The sequence below is a fragment of the Leptidea sinapis genome, chromosome 1, assembly GCF_905404315.1.
Source record: "Leptidea sinapis chromosome 1, ilLepSina1.1, whole genome shotgun sequence".
Lineage (NCBI taxonomy): Eukaryota > Metazoa > Arthropoda > Insecta > Lepidoptera > Pieridae > Leptidea > Leptidea sinapis.
The window spans coordinates 19855660-19876782 of NC_066265.1; the positions used below are offsets into that span (position 1 = coordinate 19855660).

Consider the following 21123-nt stretch of genomic DNA (forward strand, 5'->3'; position numbering starts at 1 on the left):
ATGCCGTCCTTATTAGATCTTCTGCTGACTACACATCCCGATGGTTACCAGGTCATTGTCGACGCCCCTCTCGGAACGTCCGACCATTGCCTGGTCAGGAATGTAGTGCCTATACGACGCCCACGTCGCAGACCACCAGCGACCCCCCGCGTTTGGCACTACAAGTCAGCAGATTGGGATAGGACTCGTTCCTTTTTTGCATCCTACCCTTGGAGCAGGGTTTGTTTCCCTTCGGATGATCCTAGTGCCTGCGCCGTTGCAGTAGCCGATGTGATACTACAGGGCATGGATATTTTTATACCAAGCTCTGTAGTACCGATCGGTGGCAGATCACAGCCCTGGTTCGATGCGTCAGTTAAAGCAGCATCTGACTGCAAAAAACAGGCGTATCGAACTTGGGTTGCGGCGCTGGGCACAAAGGATCCGAACTGCATAGTTCTTAAGAGGAAATACAACCGTGCTTCCAGATTTTTTAAGCGGCAAATCGCCCGTGCAAAGTCAAAACACGTCGTCAAAATAGGCGAGCAGCTTTCCAGTTACCCGACCGGAACACGCAAGTTCTGGTCGTTGTCGAAAGCTGCTCTTGGTAACTTCAGCCAGCCGTCCATGCCGCCGTTGCACATGAGGAATGACACCCTGGCCCATACGGCAAAAGAGAAAGCCGATCTCCTGTGCGCTCTTTTCGCCTCCAACTCGTCTCTTGACGACAACGGAAAAACACCGCCGACCATCCTGCGGTGTCAGAGCTCTATGCCTGAAGTACAGTTCAGACAGAAAACTGTTAGGCGAGCTCTGTTTTTCGTTGGACGTCAGGAAGTCGAGCGGGCCGGATGGCATTTCTCCAATAGTGCTTAGAACGTGTGCCCCTGAGTTGACGCCGGTGCTAACGCGTTTATTCCGGCACTCTTATTCCAAAGGCGTAGTTCCTGACTCATGGAAGTCAGCCCCTGTCCATCCGATCCAAAAAAAGGAGACAGTTCCGATCCGGCAAACTACAGGCCTATTGCTATTACCTCCCTGCTCTCCAAAATCATGGAGAGCATAATTAGCCGTCAGCTCTTGGTATACCTAGAGGGTCACCAGTTGATCAACGACCGACAATACGGGTTTCGCCATGGTCGGTCGGCAGGTGATCTTCTGGTATACCTAACACATAGATTGGCTGCGGCTATTCAAAGCAAGGGGGAAGGCCTGGCAGTTAGCCTGGATATAGCGAAGGACTTTGATCGTGTATGACAGAAGGCGCTCCTCTCTAAACTTCTATCATTTGGGCTTCCCGAGAGCTTGTGCAAGTGGACCTCCAGCTTCCTCACTGGGCGTAACATACAGGTCGTTGTCGACGGACATTGCTCGAACTCGAAGCCCGTGAATGCTGGAGTGCCCCAAGGCTGTGTGCTATCTCCTACGCTGTTTCTTCTGCATATCAATGATATGTTGGACACCTCCAACATTCATTGGTATGCAGATGACAGCACTGGTGATGCCGTATACACGGGCCATGCACGTCTCTCTCGGGAAATCGTCGACCAGTGCCGGGAGAAACTTGTGTCTTCTATCGAGTCCTCTCTTGAGAAGGTCGCGGAATGGGGTAAATTTGTCCAATTTAACCCCCAGAAGACTCAAGTTTTCGTGTTTACCACTAAAAAAACCTCATTTGTCGTATCACCGCTCTTCGACAACACTTCCCTAAAAGCCTCGCCTAGTATCGGAATACTGGGTCTCGAAATCTCGAGCGATTGCCAATTCCGTGGCCATCTGGAGGGCAAAGCCAAATTGGCTTCAAAGAAACCGGGCGTCATTAATAGAGCACGGCAATTCTTCAGGCCGGTCCACATTCTAGCGCTGTACAAAGCGCAGGTCCGGCCACACATGGAGTATTGCTGTCATCTCTGGTCTGGTGCATCCCAGTATCAGCTCGATCCATTTGACCGCGTGCAACGCAGAGCAGCTCGAATTGTCGGGGACCCAGTACTCTGTGAACGGCTGGATCACTTGGCGTTGCGTAGAGACGTCGCTTCATTGTGTGTCTTCTACCGCATTTATCACGGGGAGTGTTCCGAAGAGCTGTTTTACCTAATTCCTGCCGCCGAATTCCACCTTCGCACGACACGCCACAAGTTAGGATATCATCCTCAACATCTGGATGTGTGGCGGTCCTCCACAGTGCGGTTTACAAGGAGCTTTCTTCCACGTACTACAAAGCTGTGGAATGAACTTCCTTGTGCGGTGTTTCCGGGACGATACGACATGGGTACCTTCAAAAAAAGTGCGTACACCTTCCTTAAAGGCCGGCAACGCTCCTGTGATTCCTCTGGTGTTGCAAGAGAGTATGGACGGCGGTGATCACTTAACAACAGGTACGTACGCTCGTTGGTCCTCCTATTCCATAAAAAAAAAAATATGATAAAACAATGGTTTGGAAGTGTCTTACGTCCTGGGAGACTTCAACTCACATCCCGATACCTGATTCTGTGTGTAGATATGGAGTTCCTAGAATCTAACTCTGAAAACTTCACGTGTGACTAAAGTACAAGTCCATCGACCAGGGGTCTCCAAAAACTTCTTCGTACTAATTTGTGTTTAATATGCTGAAACACACGTTCATTGATAAAATTTAAATGGTTTTAAATTTAATATTTGAATTAATAAATGAACTTTGAGTGAAAATAAATGTTAATTTATCGAATAAAAATTAAATTACTTAATTAATTAATATTACTTTATGAATACTTTTTAAGACCTAGCAGTACGATGATCACTGACCTCTATGCAGGACAGTGACGATGATACACCTATTTTTTTTAGTGTTGAGCCTTATGAATTTGGCAATGTGCCTTATATGATTAACTTATTAAAATCAGACAATCAAAACATTTTTCCTTAAATTTTTGTCATATGCTTTGAACATGTTAGAACCTATTTAATGTAATATAAGTGAACATTTTCAAGTAAGATTTAGACAGTATCTGATAGGGCCAAAAACCATGACATTTACATCAAATATTTATTTCATTGATATTTTCATGCAAAAATTAAACTTCTAAAATATAAGCAGTCTAAGGGGCCAGCAGAAAGTAGACTCATAATAACCAGAAACCATAAAAAAACATTTTTCGGTCTTATTAACACTGTGTCATTACTCTAAGGTCTTATCTCTAGTATACAAGTGTTTATAAGCTATGTATTAGCCTGTCCAGATGGACGAACAGAACCAAAAAAAAAAGCTATGTATTAGTTATTACAAACGTCAAATGAGCGTCACCGTCATTTGTCAAAATCCACTTCAAATAATCAAATGTCAAATTTTCAATACAATTGTGTAAATTTAAAAGATTGCGAGTGTTATTTTTTCTGAAATTTGATTCATGATATTATTTAAGTTATAATAATATAATACAGATATAGTTTTATTTTTAACGATTGATTGGTGGTAATATTTCCTAATGGATAATATTTACGAAAACTTAGATAACTATGATGATGTTAATATTGTCGAAGATGTGAGTATTGCGTATCTGCCACAATTTAGCGCCAAATTCTATGTGAACCATGTATTGTTTAGTCGAACTAAATTTGAATGCTGTTGCAGTTGAAAAATGAAAATAAGGAGTTGAAAATGAAGGTTGAAGAGTATTCTACAACAATGACGCGATTGCAAAATGTTAGTATTCATTAAAATGTCATGTCTTGGATCACAGTCCTAAAACATGTCATTTATAATTTAAGCTACTATTATAGCACGATGAAACAGTATAAAGAACCTTTCATGTGAAATATTTCTATGTTCTTTAGCATTAATACATTAAGTTCTTATTAATAAAAAATGGGTATTAAAGTAGACCTAGATTGAAGTTATTTAGTTGATGTCCATTAAACACAGGGATATTTTAGCTGTTTGTGTGTTACAGCAGAAATATTTTCTACTATTTAAAGAATATTGCCATTAAAAAAGCTTCTTAACATTACCTACCTGACATGAGGTTTAAGAACACAGGTTAAAGTTTGATTAAAATAGATTATGTTTATTTTATTGTATAGGATGTTAAAATATTTTGTAGGTCATCAGATTGTTATGCATGATTTTCTATTACTGAATTTAATAACTAATTACAGGTACAGTTAATTTGCATTAATACTACTAAATATAAATGCTAGGCCTGAAAACACACAAAAGCTGAGCATGCTTTTAATATAATTTTTAAAATTGTGAAAATGCTATGCTAATGCTAGATAATTAATTAATTTTGATTGCAATGTTCTGTTTGAGTAAGATTGGTGTAAATTTCTGCAGTGAAATTAATGTATTTCAGTCTGAAGGGTGCCATAGCTAGTGAAATTACTGGGCAAATGAGACTTAACATCTTATGTCTTAAGGTGATGAGCGCAATTGTAGAGCCACTCAGATTTTTTGAGTTTTTGCAAGAATCCTAAGTGGCACTGCATTTTATTGGGCAGGGTGTATAAATTACCGTCAGCTGAATGTCCTGCTCATATTGTTTTTAATGTTCATAAAAAAATTATCAGGTCTTCCAATTTGTGTTCATTAGGATTATCAATAACAATCAAATAACTTAGTAGCAACATGATCTAGGATTTCACATAATGTTTGTTGCTGGTGGCCATTGATTGAACTGTTCCAATTAATTTTATTCTGCATGCAAACAATAGCTAGAAATATCTGAGGAAACCTTATTATTTTAGAAGATGTATGTAGTATGTTAATAACTTAAAAATAATATAGGTACATACATATGAAAATGTATGTTTTACCTGCTAATATGAAGGTATTCATAGAATTCAGTTTTAACTAAATGCATCTTGAATTAAAAATAAAGTTTGTTAATGTTTCTTTGTTTGTATAATCAACAAATTATATGTACCTATGCTCAGGGGCGTGCATATCATATAGGCAATAAGGTAGTGCCTACTTCATTACAAACTTTAATAAATATAGCCCAAAATTAATTTAGTTTAATTTGGTTATGTTATTTTATAACCAAACTTCTATTGATAGATTGCTAGATACTAAACACCTACGGTAAGCAATTTTTCACATTCCAAAGCTCAACTAAGTATGGATCATTAAATCCACAGTGCCTACCTTACTAGAAAAACAATGCACGCCCCTGCCTATGCCGTTACAGTTATCTGGCTTAAGTTAAAAATATGTAAAAAAATCTACAAAGATTAAATTATCCAGATTTTCATTTTTCCAAACTATTGGTCTGTTTATTTAGGTTTCTTCCTTTGTTTGACAAGGCTTGCAATTAATAATACAATAATTGAAATCATATTTTCAGTGGATTGATTGACATTGATTTTATAGAACATTTTGCAGGAATTTGACAAATTAAATGGGGAATATAAAAAATTGCAGTTAAATTATTCAACATTGTTAAAAACAGCCAGGGCAGAGATAGAACGGAAAACTCATATGATCACAAATCTTAATATCGAGTAAGTATCAAATGCTACTAAACCAATATTTACAGATATAAGGCAGGTAGAGTCAAGTGATTTTTCTGCAGGGTGGCGGTGATCACTTAAGCCTTCAACACACACAACATACAGATATTGCACTTGTTTATTCCCCCTCTCCTTTAAAAAAATATTTTGTCATTTTAATTTGCATATTTGACAGCAAATTAATGGGCTGTAATGATTTTTATGTGTACACTATAATAAAGAGCTTTCTTATCAACATTCATTACATTTTTAATATAACTTTTTACATTTATTAAATAAATATTAGTAGTTACATAGCGGGACTACAAAAGTTTTGTGTTTTAAAATCCTTAAATTAGTCAGGTACATTATACTATCAGGTATATACATTGTTCTGATATAAGTGTATTTCAATTTCAGAAAAGACTCAATGTTATTGAGAGCAATGCAGAATAACAGCAGACACCTGATATCGCTCAAAGCAAAGCTAAACACAGCTCAAGTACAGACTAATGAAGATAAAAGGTATTGTAACTTAAGTATTGGTATGAATTAATTTACGGAACCTATGTGGTAATAAATCACAATTAGATTCTGTTGAGTAAATTTGGGTATACATTGGTAATTAAATTAAAAATGAAAATACTTATTTTATATTGCCGATGCATAAACAAGATATATTTTTATGAAAGGCCTATTTAGCAAGTATTTTTTACTATTGAATGAGCAAATCAACTACAATTCCTCTCGGAATGTCAGACCATAGCCTGGTCAGGTGTGTGGTGTCTATCCAACAGCCACTTTACATAACACCAGCAACCCGGCACTTAACTGCAAGTCAGTAGAATCGGATAGGATGCATTCGTTTTTTGCATCCTACGCTTGGGACAAAGTTGTTATTCTTCAGATCATCTTAGTGCCTGTGCCGTTGTGGTAGCCAATGTGATGCTACAGAACATGGATATTTCCATACCAAGCTATAGTACCAATGGGTGGCAGAACACAGCCCTAGTTTAATGTGTCAGTTAAAGCAGCAGCCGACTGCAAAAACAGGCATATTGAACCCGGGTTGCAGAGCTGACCACAAAGGGTTTGCAAAAGATTTGAAAATATTAAAAAGGTGTCTTAATACTTATATTAAATCTTAAATAATGTTTGAATATATTCTTAATAATTTTATAATAACATGAGCTGTTGAATTGAGGTCAGCTATCAGCTATCCGACACTTCCACAATAAACGGGAAACTACAACATGGGCGATACTATCTTGGCTACCATATGTAATTTGCCAGGCCTGTCTCACTCCCCGTGTAGGTATCGAAATCGTAGCTAAGCGCGGTGGCCTCTACACAGTAGGCTATCCAGAATCAAGAGTGAACAGTGACATGCGAGTTTTGTTCACCTACTTCACCGGTCCGACCGATCATTTAAAAATGAAGAAACATAAAAAAGCAAAGCATATTAAAGGTCATTGTGATCCAAATTTAAATTTTTTAATCTTCCTAAAGATGCTGAAACAACCTAATTTAAAGTGATTATTATAATAATGATATTACCACTCATGATAGCTACCTATTTATTTCCTTTAAACTAAGTAGGTTTGACTATGTCGTGGTATTCATTACTATCAACTAATGTGGGTTTGACAACGAAAGAGTCACAAAACTATTTATATTAAACAAAAAACTAAGCACTTTTTAAAAGATGACCTTATACTCGGTAGGTACAGTTTTAGGTAAAGAATACAACCCTATTGTCATCAGAATAGGTAAGAGTCACGCGATAGAAAGAGAAGCAATTTCTACTCTTACTTAATTCTGTGCTGGTACATATTATTATTTTCTTTGTTTTTATAATCAGAGTTAAATTTTCATCAAATATGGAGGACAATATAAATGAAACAAAATTTTCTTTTAGTAAGTAATTAATAAATAATAAATTGGGAGTTAAATATTAGCTACCCAGTAAATTTTAGATAAATAAATCAAACGTAAACATTATCAAGGTACTTTAGTAGTCAAGGTAAGTTATTATTTATTCTTCTGTCAAAGTTATGGTACTTAATTTTAGCTTTATCAGGTTAGTCATTGACCTTACAACCAGAAGAACTTAACTAAAGACAAATAACGTCTATTTGTTTTGGTTTTGAGGTAATGGTGCTATTGGTATCTTTCTAATAATAATAGTAGTTTGCTCCATCTTATCAATGTGTTACGCATCCATCGCAGCTGCCAACGAAGTGTGATTTTTAAAAGCAACTTATAAGCGGGCGTCTTAAGTCGTTCTATCTTAGTACTATAATATAATTTATGGTGATAATTTAAGCTGTAAATTATAAATACGCTGAAATCTTTCAAGTGCTTCTTCTTTTGTACACCGGATAACTTCATTTTCAATCTGTCACTATGTTAAGAATTTTTTTCTCAAGAATATTTTTCTTTTTATGTAAGAGGACAAACTAGCGTACGGGTAACCTTATGGCAAGTGATCACCGCCGCCCATATTCCCTTGCAAAACCAGAGGAATCACAGGAGCGTTGCGGGCCTTGTGTAGGCGGTTTTTTATGAAACACCGTGCAAGGAAGCTCATTCCACAGATTGGTTGTATGTGGAAGAAAGTTCATTGAAAACTGCACTGTGGAGGAACGCTACACATCCGGTGGTGGAGATGATGATAATTTGTGGCGTGTGTCATACTAAGGTGGAATTCGGCGGCAAGAATCAGGTCAAGCAGCTCTTCGTAACACTCCCCGTGATTAATGCGGTAGAAGATACACAATGAAGAGTGTGTGACAGTGATCCAGCCGTTCATAGAGCCCTGAATTCCCAAAACTTCAAAAGGCATAATTTTAAATCAAATATTTTAATTTTATTCAATAACACCCCATTCCCACGGCAGCCAGTTCTGCGGTAAGGGTTTTTTTTTACTGAATACCGGAAAAAACACCACTGTGTTCCCATACAGTAGTTTGCGTCCTGTTTGCTGCGGTACAGCAACGAACGGTATAGATTGGTTAGACGTGGTGGATGTGAACATGCTTGCGAGTTGCGATATTGTATTGGGTTCACCCGATTCTGAAACAACGACAGAAAGTGGGTATCTTTCGTAATCTCATGGGCGATTTGAGAAAGGATGAATCTAAGTTGTTTACTTTAGGATATCGGATACGGTCTGCAGGCAGCTAGTAGGAATATTAAACTTAACGTGTAATTAAACTGGATCCTGCTTTTTACTGGTCATTGTCTTCCAGTTTGTAGTGGCATAACCGAATGCCAAATTCGGATTGATCGGTATTTTGTCGGATACTGTTAACAGGATACTCGTGTCTGTTGCCGTGTGAATGGCCTGTACTAGTTTTTTTTTGTGTGACATCTATTTTTCTTTGATGTTTCCCTTTTTTAATCAATAATGAATTAAATGATTTTAATTTAATGATTTATATGTATTAATATTCAAATAAATTACGTGGTTCAAATGCAATAATATAACTAAGTCAGAATTATAAATGTTACTTATTATTTAACTTACATTACTGTAGACTTATAGTTAATTTGTCGATAAGTCGATATCATCTAGGGTCCAACTTTAGCACATCCAACTAAAGAAACAATCACAGCGAATAGAGTTGGAGCGACACAAAACGTAGTACAGACTTTTATTTATATGTAGCATCTTCTTCTTCTTGAGTTGCCATCTCCTACCGGCGGTCGGCTATCGTTAGTGCTATTTTTATCTTTGACACAGCAGCTCGGAACAGGGATCCTGTGCCAAGGTTGAACCGTGTTCGGAGATTCTTTAGCCACGAAGTACGCCTTCTTCCGGGAGGATGCTTTCTCTGGATTTTCCCTTGCATATTGCATATGTAACATCTATAGAGTAAAAATAGCAGTGATGATATTCACGATGATGTCGTGCTTCATTAATATATACAATACATTATATTACACAACTTATCGATAACTTAAATATTAATCTGGAAACTGATTTATTCATAATAATAAAAATATATATTTTTTTTTATGACAAAAATCGACGATATGAGAAAATTTCTTTCCAGCCACTCTTTTGTATGGATCAAGCTTTATGACCCAGTATTGAGTCTTTAATAATTTCCTGTGTTGTTAATTATTTGCAGAACACCCAGTAGTAATAAATCAGTATCTCCAGCCCCAGTGGTCAAAAGTGAAAAGACAAAGGAACATAAAAAAAATAACGATAAACACGATGCTTATGTTTCTAAAGAAAATAAATATGAAGGTCGATCGCAGGAAAGAGGAAAGCCACAGCGAGATAGAAAAGATATTGGTAAATCAAGGAGAATCATGGATAGGAGAAAGTCTTTGCCTGCAAGGTGGGTTATGGCTTGTGTGGATTTTTGAGTTAATCCAATAAGTAAAATTGAATAGTAGCATTAGGTTATTACCGTTCTGTGCTAAATCATAAATGAGTGTTATCTAATGCTAAAATAATATCTTTGTAACCAAATTTTAATGTTAACTTCTTAATTGATTAATGTGAGAGACTTTCTTTTGCTAAATTTGTATTAATTTGAATATTGTTACAGGCAAGCAGAGATATCTCCTGTGTTTAGTTCAGAAGATGATGAAAAGTATGAATCTTTGAGAGAAGAGACAAAGGCTGGTAAAAATTATAATAATAAACGAAGTAGTATACCTGAAACTACGACCACAAGAACTAGATTTTCTAATCAAAGATTATACAGAGATCCTAGAGAAAGACTAAGAAAGGAAAATTATTATAATCATCATAGTAAAAGGCTTATCACAGCAGAAGAAAGAGGTAAATACTTCCGCCAAAGAAGTCCACCTTCAGATAGATACAAAAGAAATAGAAGTCGTGAACGCCGTGCACATTATGTTAAAGATCAGCGGGAGTATGACAGTTCACCCTCCTATGTTCATGGAAGGCCACCCATGAAGCATAAAGTAGAAACAAGTTTAGAAGAGCCTAGTTTAAAAAGGGTAAGACGAGAATCAAGTGGCCATCACTTAAGTGAAGTTGTAAACGAAAGAGAGGTGACTGATATCAAAACTGTGATATCACCTGATGATACATTTAGGTCGTGTATGTCACCAGATCATATTGATAGTAATGTTTCACTTCAGCACCCAGTTAAAGGTATTTATTTACCATAAAAAAAACCTACTTTAAGTTTTAGATATATTAATCTTTTTTTATTATTCCTTACAGAAATAATGCATACTTCAGTAATCCCATTAGAAGATCCCCGAATGTGCGATAAGAATTATATTTTGAAGACTGAAAACGATAAAGTTCTTTTATCAACAATATGTTGTAAAGATATTGAATTAAAAGTAATAGACAAAAGTGTTTGGGGTATTGCAAAAGTGATTGCACCTGACGCATTGCGAGAATTACCAGCTCCAACTACAGATAATGATATTGCCACAGATATAATATATCGGGATATTGATAATGCAAACCTTAATATGACATTGGAATCTGGTGAAATCACAAGTACAGAAGATGATATCCTGTTTAGCAAATTTGATGTAGATGACAAGTGTGAACTCTCGAAGAATCAAACTAGTGACACACATAATAAAAAAGATATTTGTATAACTAAATTAAACAACAAGGAAAAGGAATCACGAGATCTGTCTGAGGTATCGTCAATTCGTAACTTTAGAATACCAAAAAAGGAAAAATCGAAAGAAGATGAAATTAAAGGTAAAATCAATTTAGAAAATAGTGGTACTTTGAGTATAGAAAGTCAAAATAATAAGTCTGGAAGTTTTAATCCTAAAAATAATAATAAGAACTATGACCTCCCTAGAATAATAGCAGAGCCGAATAAGTCCAATAGTTTAAAAAATATCTCAATCGTAAGTATATCTAAGGAATGTGAACAAAGGCACAAGAATATTAGTCATGGTGACGGTGATTGCGTCATGACCAAGTCTATCGGGACTGTCGAAGGCGATTTGTTATTAAGTGATGATAATGATTGTGATGACATTACATACACCACACGAGGGTATCAAAATGGAGATCAAGGTAATAAATGTGTCATAGAAGTAAGAGCCTCAAAATCTGAAATATCTATAACTAGCAATGTAAAAAACAAAAAAGAAAATAAAGCAGAGGAGCAAATCAATGATAAACGAGACGAACTTAAAAAAACAACAGAGCAAAAGCAAAAAAGCAGAAAGAAATCCCAAGACCAGAAGTCATCTAAAACTAAAGAACCAAACAAGGATTTGAACACAATAAAGAAAACCAAATCGAAAAAGGATAAAGAATCAAAAAAAACTGAAATTAAAACTAAATTTTCAGACTTATTTGGTGAATGTAGTAGTTTAATCACACCTGAAGATCTAGGTATTGCAAAGCACACAGAAAATAAATTCACAGAGATACTTGATGACACTCAAAGTGCAATGGATATTCATGTGGAAAAAGTTGAAAGCAGTGCACCTAGTACTTTTTACAATGACATTCATAAGAATGTAGATATTCCTGTAACTGTTCCAAGCCAGTCTACTTACATAGCTGGTGCTCAAGTAAATGTGCCTGCAAATAAATGTAAAAATACTGATGTATCAGTGCCTGTTTCCACAAGTACTCAAGAGATTAAAGTAAATCCTGAACTAATATATAAAAATATAAATGCAGATGTATCAATGAATGGTTCCAATGTTATTGTTATATCAACAGGAAAACAGCAGACTTGTGATGATGAATTGAAAGATAATAAAAAAATAGTTAAACATGCAGAACCCTCCAATAATTTAGAACAAAATAATGTTCTAAAAGCTATTGCCACATCAACACCATACAAGGAAAACATTACCTTCGAAGATTTATGTATTGAACAAAGTTCATGTAGAGCATTGGTTAACGAAGGAACGAAATCAGCAGAGTCCACTATAAACACAAGCTCTGTTGATACATGTAATGATGTTCCCGATGTCAGGATATTTGTAAAAAGGAGAAGGAAAATTAAGAGATTGTGAATTGTTTACTCATAAATTATTGATTTATTTTATATAATGTATTATAGGATTCCGTTTGTACATAAAGAAATGAATGATATTTTACTTTGTATTCATGTAGTATTTACTAATATTCTTATTTATTAAGTCAAATGTAATTTTGGCTAAGCACATTTTAATTTCGAGAACACATTTTCTATAATATGAATTTGATGTTCATATCCTATAGTACAAATAAAAGACAATGTTCCCAAAACAGTCTTTAATTTCCTAATTAATAATCAATATTATTTACATTATATAAATAACTACTAATGTATATTTATAAATTTAAAATTATTATTAATTTAATAATGGCTTACAGTGGTGTGGGGGATTCTTTTCGTCACATAATTATTTCTTATGACAAATTCATGTATTGTTTATCAGCATTATATACAAATTCATACAACATGCTATTGAATATTGGAAGCATTGTTAGCTAACCTGGTTGTATTTAAAAAAATACGAGTAAATACTTTTACTTACAAATAAAATAAATGGTATAAAGTATACCTGAGAATAAACCAAGAATATGCAAAATATTTCCAAATAGTTGTTTTGTTTATGATTGGTTTATTCGGACGTACACGTTTCCCGCTATTCCATTTGTTAGGCTGCTTAATATTTCGAAAACTTCAGAATTATCAGTGTTGTCAGCGATATAGCAAAAATTTTGCATTTTCTTGGTTTATATAGGTTTTATACCAAGTATATTTGTAAGCCTAGTACATACTTGATTTTTTTAATAGCTACAGGTTTCTGAGCATGTTACAATAATTATATTCTTATTTCCTTGTATTATCACATAACAAACACTATCCAAAGTGTAATTTATATTTATTCAACAAATTAGGAACTGTTAGATCTCACCAGTCTGTCAACAAATATATAAATGAAAGAAGAGATGGTGAAACCCAACATAGTGGCTAATATTTTTACAGAATACAATGAGAGTAATAAGAAAAATATAAATTTAATGAAATGATTATTTCTCTGTCTGTTCAAATAAATCATTATAGGATTAAAAACTCTTAGACTAGGTCTTGTCACAAATCTATACAAACATTTCGTACATTTTAATTGGGTATTTTAATTATATTTGGATGCATTTGTTATATTTAATAATTGATATATTATACAATCCTAATCAAAAGTAAATGGGTTGGGGAAGACTTTTCGCCTATAGTATGTATAAATTTGTAATAACATCTCTTGGTCTATAATATTGGATATGACTTTAAACGTTACATTTCCAAAAACTAAACAATTTAGTAACATGTTGTTTTCTTCAGCTATTTATCATTTGATTTTTTTTGTCAATATGAGTGAAATCTAATCAAGAAATTCGAAACGTTCTAAAGTTTTATAACTGATAGGACAAATGCAATGCAAGGCGCGAAATAAATTGTGACGTTTATGGACCTAATGCAGTATTACTAAGAGTCGGGAATTTTGATGTCAAAGATGCACGCTCTGGTCGCCTTCTTACGAATGAAAGAGAAAAAAAAAATTGAAAATCTGGAGCAAAATCCGCATATTAGTGGGATATAGCTCAAAAACTGGGAATTGATCACAAAATAGTTCGTACATTGGAAGCTTGAAATTTGGATGTCATATGAGCTCACTGAAAAACCTTATGAACCATGTTGTGCTATTTTGTGTGCTCATTTTATTGAGACGTTAATTACACCGAACCATTCTTTGAAGATATTGACAACTGGTGACGTTTAGTGGATCTCGTACGAAAAGAACGTCCGAAAAAGGTGAGGCTTCACAGACTGGCAAAACCCGGGTTAACTCGAAATAAAGTGATACTGGAAGGGTATTTTTCATTATGAACATATACAGTCGGGCGATGCCATCAATTCGGATTTCTTCTGTCAGCATCTGATGAGATTAAAGCTAAGAAGTTGAGAGAAAGCGGCTGGAATTGATCAATAGAGAGGTGTTCTAGTCGATCATCACGATAAAACTAGACCACACACATTTTAAGCAACTTAGCAAAAATCAAGACTTGCTGCTATATACCCTGACCTGGCACCTTCTGATTTCCACCTGTTTCGGTCTCTTCAGAATTCTTTAGGCAGTGTCAGGTTAACCATCCAGAGAGGGGAATAATGGCACATGTATAATGTCATTAATTTATGTAAATAAGATTTGAAATAAAAAAACCATTTCTTGTGTTTTCATATAAATGCGAAGAAACTTTTTCCCTTACCATTAGGTATTTCATGTAGTAAACTACTATATTAATAGTAGTTTACTACATGAAACTGGGTCGAGCGTATCTGATAGAAACTTATTTTGTGCTATATGTTAACATGTGTCTAAGTGTTAACTAATTTTGTTGTTTAATCTATAATTACAATATTATTGAACCTACCAGGGCGTGCTTTTAGTTTATGGAATGTAGGGATGTACCAGCGCATTTAAAGCATTCCTTGTTTATATCTCAATATGTTACATTTTTAGCAACTCTAAATTATCTCTATCTAATCTCTTATCACAATCAAATTATTCAGAAGCACATCAGTCTGTGTATCAAACAATAAATGCAGGTTTGAAATTACCAATTTAAATGTCAATTTCTATTGATGATAATGCTATGGATAATTTTGCCTCACATTTTATCCGGCAACATCTGACTCAGTGTTTGTGAGTGATTTTATAATTTTTTTTACCTTAGTAATTTTTAGACTCTACTAGTCAGTAGAGACTGTCACTAGTGTTTTTTATAAAAAAGTCTTTAAATATTGTGCTCGACTTGGGATACAACACTATAAACACAAGCGGGTTATATATTCCGTTGATAACTTAGCCACTTGGTAGGCCAATGTTATCGTCTTATATTACCACGAGTCCCTTGTATCACTTGCACTGTTATATCCGGTCCCGCGCGTGCGCCACGGCCCCCAGTACCGTGTCCGAGGGCACCTCCTGCCCCAGCCGGGCCACCTTCCTGAGCGCGGCTGGCACGGCGTCTCCGTCGGGCGCCACGTGCTGACAGCACACGGCAGAGGCGTGTCCGGAGCGCGCTGACAACAGCGGCGTGCCGTTTGTCCACGTGTTTGTCGCCGGGTCGTACACTTCCACAATGTCAAGAAACGAAGCGCCGTCGTAACCACCTGGAAATTAACAATTATTATAACCGTTTACTATTTTAAAAAGTTTCACTCGGCCGGTTGTATTGTATCCTGATCGCCTATCAACGAAGGAGCGTTAACCTTTCCGCATCAGTCGTGCCCGCGGGCACTGGTAATTCAAAAAACAATGAGAGCGGCTGTGCCGCGGGGCACTCTTTTACCTCATCCAGTTTTCACCCTTATTAGGTGTACAAGATGGTTTATTTGCCTACGCAGTTATGAACGAGTGAATTCCCAAACACATTTCGATCCGTTACGATTCAAGGCCACCAATATTCGACGTCATAGCTTTACGGACAAAGCACTTATGTGTCCACTTGTTCCCGGCCGGCGCAGCGAGCGGTCGTTATCAAGACTTTACACGAAGATCGTTCTTTGTGGAGATTTAAGCTTAATTTTATAATTAACATATACTATTCATTACAAAAACATAAAAGGAAATAAATAAAACAAGTAATTAACAATAATTACAATATTTATTTTAAAATATACCTATTTTTACACTTTTTTTCGAATGAAGTCTTTGTGAAATAAAAAAGAAAGACAATATGAATAATTTATACATGGTCTTATAGCTTGTTTCAATAGCTTTCAGTGACAGTCACTCAAATCACCCTAGTTATAAGCATTTTATAACTACACGTAAAATAATACACACGGGGAAAATGCCGCGAAAATGCCGGAAGCTTGCCGATCTACAGTGTACAGCGAGATCCGGAGCGCGCCGATGCGGAAAGGTTAATAGTAATTCGCCCGTTTATGTAATTCACTAGCTGTTGTTTTATTTCATGAGTAGTAGTCTTTGTAGCATTGAACTAAATGATGACAGCTCGAACCGAACAAAGAAGGTACAATAGCCGCCTTGAACATGTCGCTCCACAAGTGACTTAGACTGGCAGCGAGTAAGTAATCATTTAGTATTCATAACGGCTGAGTGAAATAACTTATTTTATTTTTGGAGTTTACTCCTTAAGAATCGATTTTCATATAAGGCGCCCGGTGTGAGAAAAATATGGAGAGTAAAACCTACTCATCTAATGGGATAGTAACGTTTTTGGTGCGCATCATTTATCGCGCACCTTTCACTTTTCAGTTGTGTGTGTGTGTGTATAATATACCTGTGTGAGCGTGATAGCTTACGCATGTAGTATAATATACCTATTAGGGTGTGCCAAAATGTAATCTTGTGTACAAATGTGTCCTTGATGGACCTTTTAGAATTGGAATTTTGAATTCCGCTTTTAACAGGAGTTGTGTTTGGGCATTTCCTGACATATTTTGAGCATTAAGGATTTATTTGATTTCTATAGATTTTTTTAACACGAGATTTGTTCGGCCAGATGTTGAAATTCCAGCAAAAATGCCTAAATGCCTTCATTCTTGAGGAGTAAACTGAAGTCGTACGTGGGAGCTGACACACACACTTTTTTATTTATATTTATTTGCGACATCTGCTAAGTATGAATGGTTCTTGCGATCTAGTACAAAGTGTATATATTCTAAAATCGATATCTTGCAACATAACGCCAATATAACGTCTAATACTAGTCACCTGTCAGATAATGTTGTAAAATTATATTGATTTAAGAATTCATGAGAACTTAATCTTCTTTGATTTAGTAGAAAATGTATAAACATTTGATATGCTTTAGTAGTAATATAATCGATATGAATATCTAATATAAGTTTTTCATCCAATATTAATCCAAGGTCCTTAATTTTAGTTATTTTTTGTATTACCTATGTGGTAGGTAGCCTCGATTTTATATTTATTTCTTGTGAATGTTATATGCACACATTTGTTGTGTGCTAAGTACAATTTATTAATAGAACAGGATTGATTAAATCTATCAAGCTCCTCTTGCATTAGTTTAATGTCGAGTATTGTTTGGATTGACCTATAGATTTTAAGATCGTCCGCAAACGTAATGAATTTACAGTTAATAAAACATTGAGAGATATCGTTTATAAAAATAATATATAAAAGAGGACCCATTATGGAGCCTTGGAAAACTCCCGATATTATTTTAGTTGTTTCTCATTCATATCCTGCAATAATAACTTTCTGAGTGCGGTTAGACAAAAAAGATGCAAACCATCTTAACGAGTTCCCTTTAATACCGTTATACGCAAATTTTTTAAGTAAAATGATATGGTCAACTTTGTCGAATGCTTTTCTGTTGTTTACTTGTTGCACAAGTCCGTCAATATCTGCAATGGAAGCGTCACTCACCCATCGCGTACAGCTTGTTGTCGAGCACGGTGAGCGACAGGGCGGAGCGCGCGACCGTGACGGGCGCCACGCTGTCCCAGGCGTCCCGCTCGGTGTCGTAGCGCTCCACCACCGCCAGCTGCTGCGACCCGTCGTACCCGCCCACCACGTAGATATACTGGTTCAGGGCTGCCACGCCTGACACATACAAACAATCGAAATAAATTAAAACGGAATGTCAACAGGTAGTTTTAACTTACAATTGGACGTAGTTCCTGAAAAACTTTCTAAAACACATACATCACATTTTAAGGAATTCGTGTTTAAAGTAATTAGTGTATTCCATACATGTGGGTTGGGCTACTAAGTCATGATGTCATTTAAAGAGTGACAGTAGGGCTGCCATTTTTTGTCAGTCCGTTAATATGAATCATGTTTTGTTTTCTTGAATCAATTTCGACATGATTGTGGTTTGGAACGTTTTTCTGGAATTACGTCCAATTATAAGTGACATCATATCCTATTTTGAATAAAAATATTTGAATTTGCATTTGTGCCTTAGTGGGCCTCAAAAAATGTGAAGATGAAATGTTAATTTGCGTTACAGCTGGGTACTAACCACGAATTTATAGTATTCTAAAAAGTTAGAATTAATTGGTTAATAATTGATTGAGCTGTGATTAGATGTAGTAAAGATACCAACCAAAAAAATTAATTCCATCCAACTTTATTTTATTGACTTCTACTCACTGCGCAAGGAACGACTCAATTCTCATTACATTAAGAAAACTCCCCATTTGGAGTGGGAAAAATAAGAAAAAAAAATTGTAATTATTTTTTTTGTTAAAAGGTTTGTACCGACACTAAACTTTTTCGATAAAACAAAACGAGAGAAAAGCTATCAAAAGCTTTATTCCACCATATTTTTTTGGATATTTCTGACTGCAGGCAAAATGTTTGTTATTTTGTTTAAAAATTCACGCTCTCCTCATTAGTGTTAAGCTTTAGTAGTTTGTCTTGAAATATCACATTCTCTACAACTTCATACTACCGTTTCATCAAATTTATTTATGATCCATGCTGGTATTTCCATTGTTAGAATACCTTCAAATCTGATTTTGAAGTCATCATGCAGGGCAATTAAATTCTGTACGTATGTCTGAATATCCTCATCGAGGCATTCTACCTGTCACAAGTTTGAAAACTGTTTCTGATCCACGCTGACAAATATTTTTCTACAAAATTTTTTATTTTACAAGAAAAGCTGAAATTACACTACAAAAATGAAATTACACAAAAATCTGTAATCCCTGCTACCTGAGTGTAACATTAAGTATATGCAACATTTTCCCCTTAAATTAAAATTAAATTATTTTTATTTAAAATAGGATATGATGTCACTTATTGAAAGTTAATAACTATCAATTCTATCCATTCGAGAAAGTATTCCCCAGACCTGAGAAGAACGGGCGCAAGAAACTCTGAAAAGGTTACAATAAATACTTTTTTTTAATGAAAATATGGGACGAGATGAGCAGGACATTCAGCTGATAATTGATTAGCCCTGCCCATTACAATGCACTGCCGCTCAAGATTCTTGAAAAGCCCAAAAATTCTGAGCGGCACTACAATTGCGCTCGTCACCTTGAGACATAAGATGTCAAGTCTCATTTGCCCAGTAATTTCACTAGGTACGGCGCCCTTCAGACCGATACACAGTAATGTTTACACATTACTGCTTCACGGCAGAAACAGGCTTCCTTGGGTACCTATAATCTAGCCGGCATCCTGTGCAAAGGATAATATTGAAGAGCCCTCAGGCGGTCGCCTTATTCCCAATCTGTAACCCACCCGCGCCGCTCCTGGCCACGGCCATGGGCGCCACCTCGGTCCAGCAGTTGTTCTCGGGGTGGTAACACTGCACGGAGCGCACGCGGCGCGCGCCGTCGAAGCCGCCCACGGCGTACAGCAGCCGGTTGACGACGGCCACGCCCACCCCCAGGCGCGCCGTGCTCATGGACGCCACGTACGTCCACAATAATAATATCTAATAGCCCTCAGGCGGTCGCCTTATTCCCAATCTGTAACCCACCCGCGCCGCTCCTGGCCACGGCCATGGGCGCCACCTCGGTCCAGCAGTTGTTCTCGGGGTGGTAACACTGCACGGAGCGCACGCGGCGCGCGCCGTCGAAGCCGCCCACGGCGTACAGCAGCCGGTTGACGACGGCCACGCCCACCCCCAGGCGCGCCGTGCTCATGGACGCCACGTACGTCCACAATAATAATATCTAATAGCCCTCAGGCGGTCGCCTTATTCCCAATCTGTAACCCACCCGCGCCGCTCCTGGCCACGGCCATGGGCGCCACCTCGGTCCAGCAGTTGTTCTCGGGGTGGTAACACTCCACGGAGCGCACGCGGCGCGCGCCGTCGAAGCCGCCCACGGCGTACAGCAGCCGGTTGACGACGGCCACGCCCACCCCCAGGCGCGCCGTGCTCATGGACGCCACGTACGTCCACAATAATAATATCTAATAGCCCTCAGGCGGTCGCCTTATTCCCAATCTGTAACCCACCCGCGCCGCTCCTGGCCACGGCCATGGGCGCCACCTCGGTCCAGCAGTTGTTCTCGGGGTGGTAACACTCCACGGAGCGCACGCGGCGCGCGCCGTCGAAGCCGCCCACGGCGTACAGCAGCCGGTTGACGACGGCCACGCCCACCCCCAGGCGCGCCGTGCTCATGGACGCCACGTACGTCCACAATAATAATATCTAATAGCCCTCAGGCGGTCGCCTTATTCCCAATCTGTAACCCACCCGCGCCGCTCCTGGCCACGGCCATGGGCGCCACCTCGGTCCAGCAGTTGTTCTCGGGGTGGTAACACTCCACGGAGCGCACGCGGCGCGCGCCGTCGAAGCCGCCCACGGCGTACAGCAGCCGGTTGACGACGGCCACGCCCACCCCCAGGCGCGCCGTGCTCATGGACGCCACGTACGTCCACAATAATAATATCTAATAGCCCTCAGGCGGTCGCCTTATTCCCAATCTGTAACCCACCCGCGCCGCTCCTGGCCACGGCCATGGGCGCCACCTCGGTCCAGCAGTTGTTCTCGGGGTGGTAACACTCCACGGAGCGCACGCGGCGCGCGCCGTCGAAGCCGCCCACGGCGTACAGCAGCCGGTTGACGACGGCCACGCCCACCCCCAGGCGCGCCGTGCTCATGGACGCCACGTACGTCCACAATAATAATATCTAATAGCCCTCAGGCGGTCGCCTTATTCCCAATCTGTAACCCACCCGCGC

General features: G+C 37.8%; 2 protein-coding genes across 3 annotated transcripts; one reads left to right on the forward strand and one right to left on the reverse strand.

Moving 5' to 3' along the window:
* The first annotated feature begins 3329 nt into the window (after positions 1 to 3329).
* Positions 3330 to 12679, forward strand: LOC126967693 (uncharacterized). 2 transcript variants are annotated; one of them, XM_050812284.1, is made up of 7 exons: positions 3330 to 3500; positions 3590 to 3661; positions 5327 to 5457; positions 5866 to 5970; positions 9582 to 9797; positions 10011 to 10585; positions 10658 to 12679. In XM_050812284.1, the coding sequence occupies exons 1-7, from the start codon at positions 3444 to 3446 to the stop codon at positions 12442 to 12444; spliced, it is 2943 nt and encodes a 980-aa protein (XP_050668241.1). In that variant the 5' UTR covers positions 3330 to 3443; the 3' UTR covers positions 12445 to 12679. The 2 variants fall into 2 exon arrangements, with proteins under 2 accessions (XP_050668241.1, XP_050668251.1); XM_050812294.1 differs by having other exon boundaries at positions 5339 to 5457.
* Positions 12671 to 20139, reverse strand: LOC126967752 (kelch-like ECH-associated protein 1B). Its single transcript, XM_050812424.1, has 4 exons — positions 19931 to 20139; positions 19672 to 19830; positions 17842 to 18018; positions 12671 to 15590 (listed from the first exon to the last, which is right to left on the reverse strand). Exons 1-4 carry the CDS (start codon positions 20076 to 20078, stop codon positions 15346 to 15348), a joined length of 729 nt encoding a protein of 242 aa, XP_050668381.1. The 5' UTR covers positions 20079 to 20139; the 3' UTR covers positions 12671 to 15345.
* Between the last annotated feature and the right edge of the window lie 984 nt (positions 20140 to 21123).

Coding starts and splice junctions, on each gene's coding strand:
- LOC126967693 (XM_050812284.1), top strand. CDS start 3,444: ATGGATAATATTTACGAAAACTTAGATAACTATGATGATGTTAATATT. Junction 5,458..5,865: donor ATCACAAATCTTAATATCGA/GTAAGTATCAAA, acceptor TTTCAATTTCAG/AAAAGACTCAATGTTATTGA. Junction 9,798..10,010: donor AGAAAGTCTTTGCCTGCAAG/GTGGGTTATGGC, acceptor ATATTGTTACAG/GCAAGCAGAGATATCTCCTG.
- LOC126967752 (XM_050812424.1), bottom strand. CDS start 20,078: ATGAGCACGGCGCGCCTGGGGGTGGGCGTGGCCGTCGTCAACCGGCTG. Junction 18,019..19,671: donor CGTGGCCAGGAGCGGCGCGG/GTGGGTTACAGA, acceptor TGTATGTGTCAG/GCGTGGCAGCCCTGAACCAG. Junction 15,591..17,841: donor CAACAAGCTGTACGCGATGG/GTGAGTGACGCT, acceptor GTTAATTTCCAG/GTGGTTACGACGGCGCTTCG.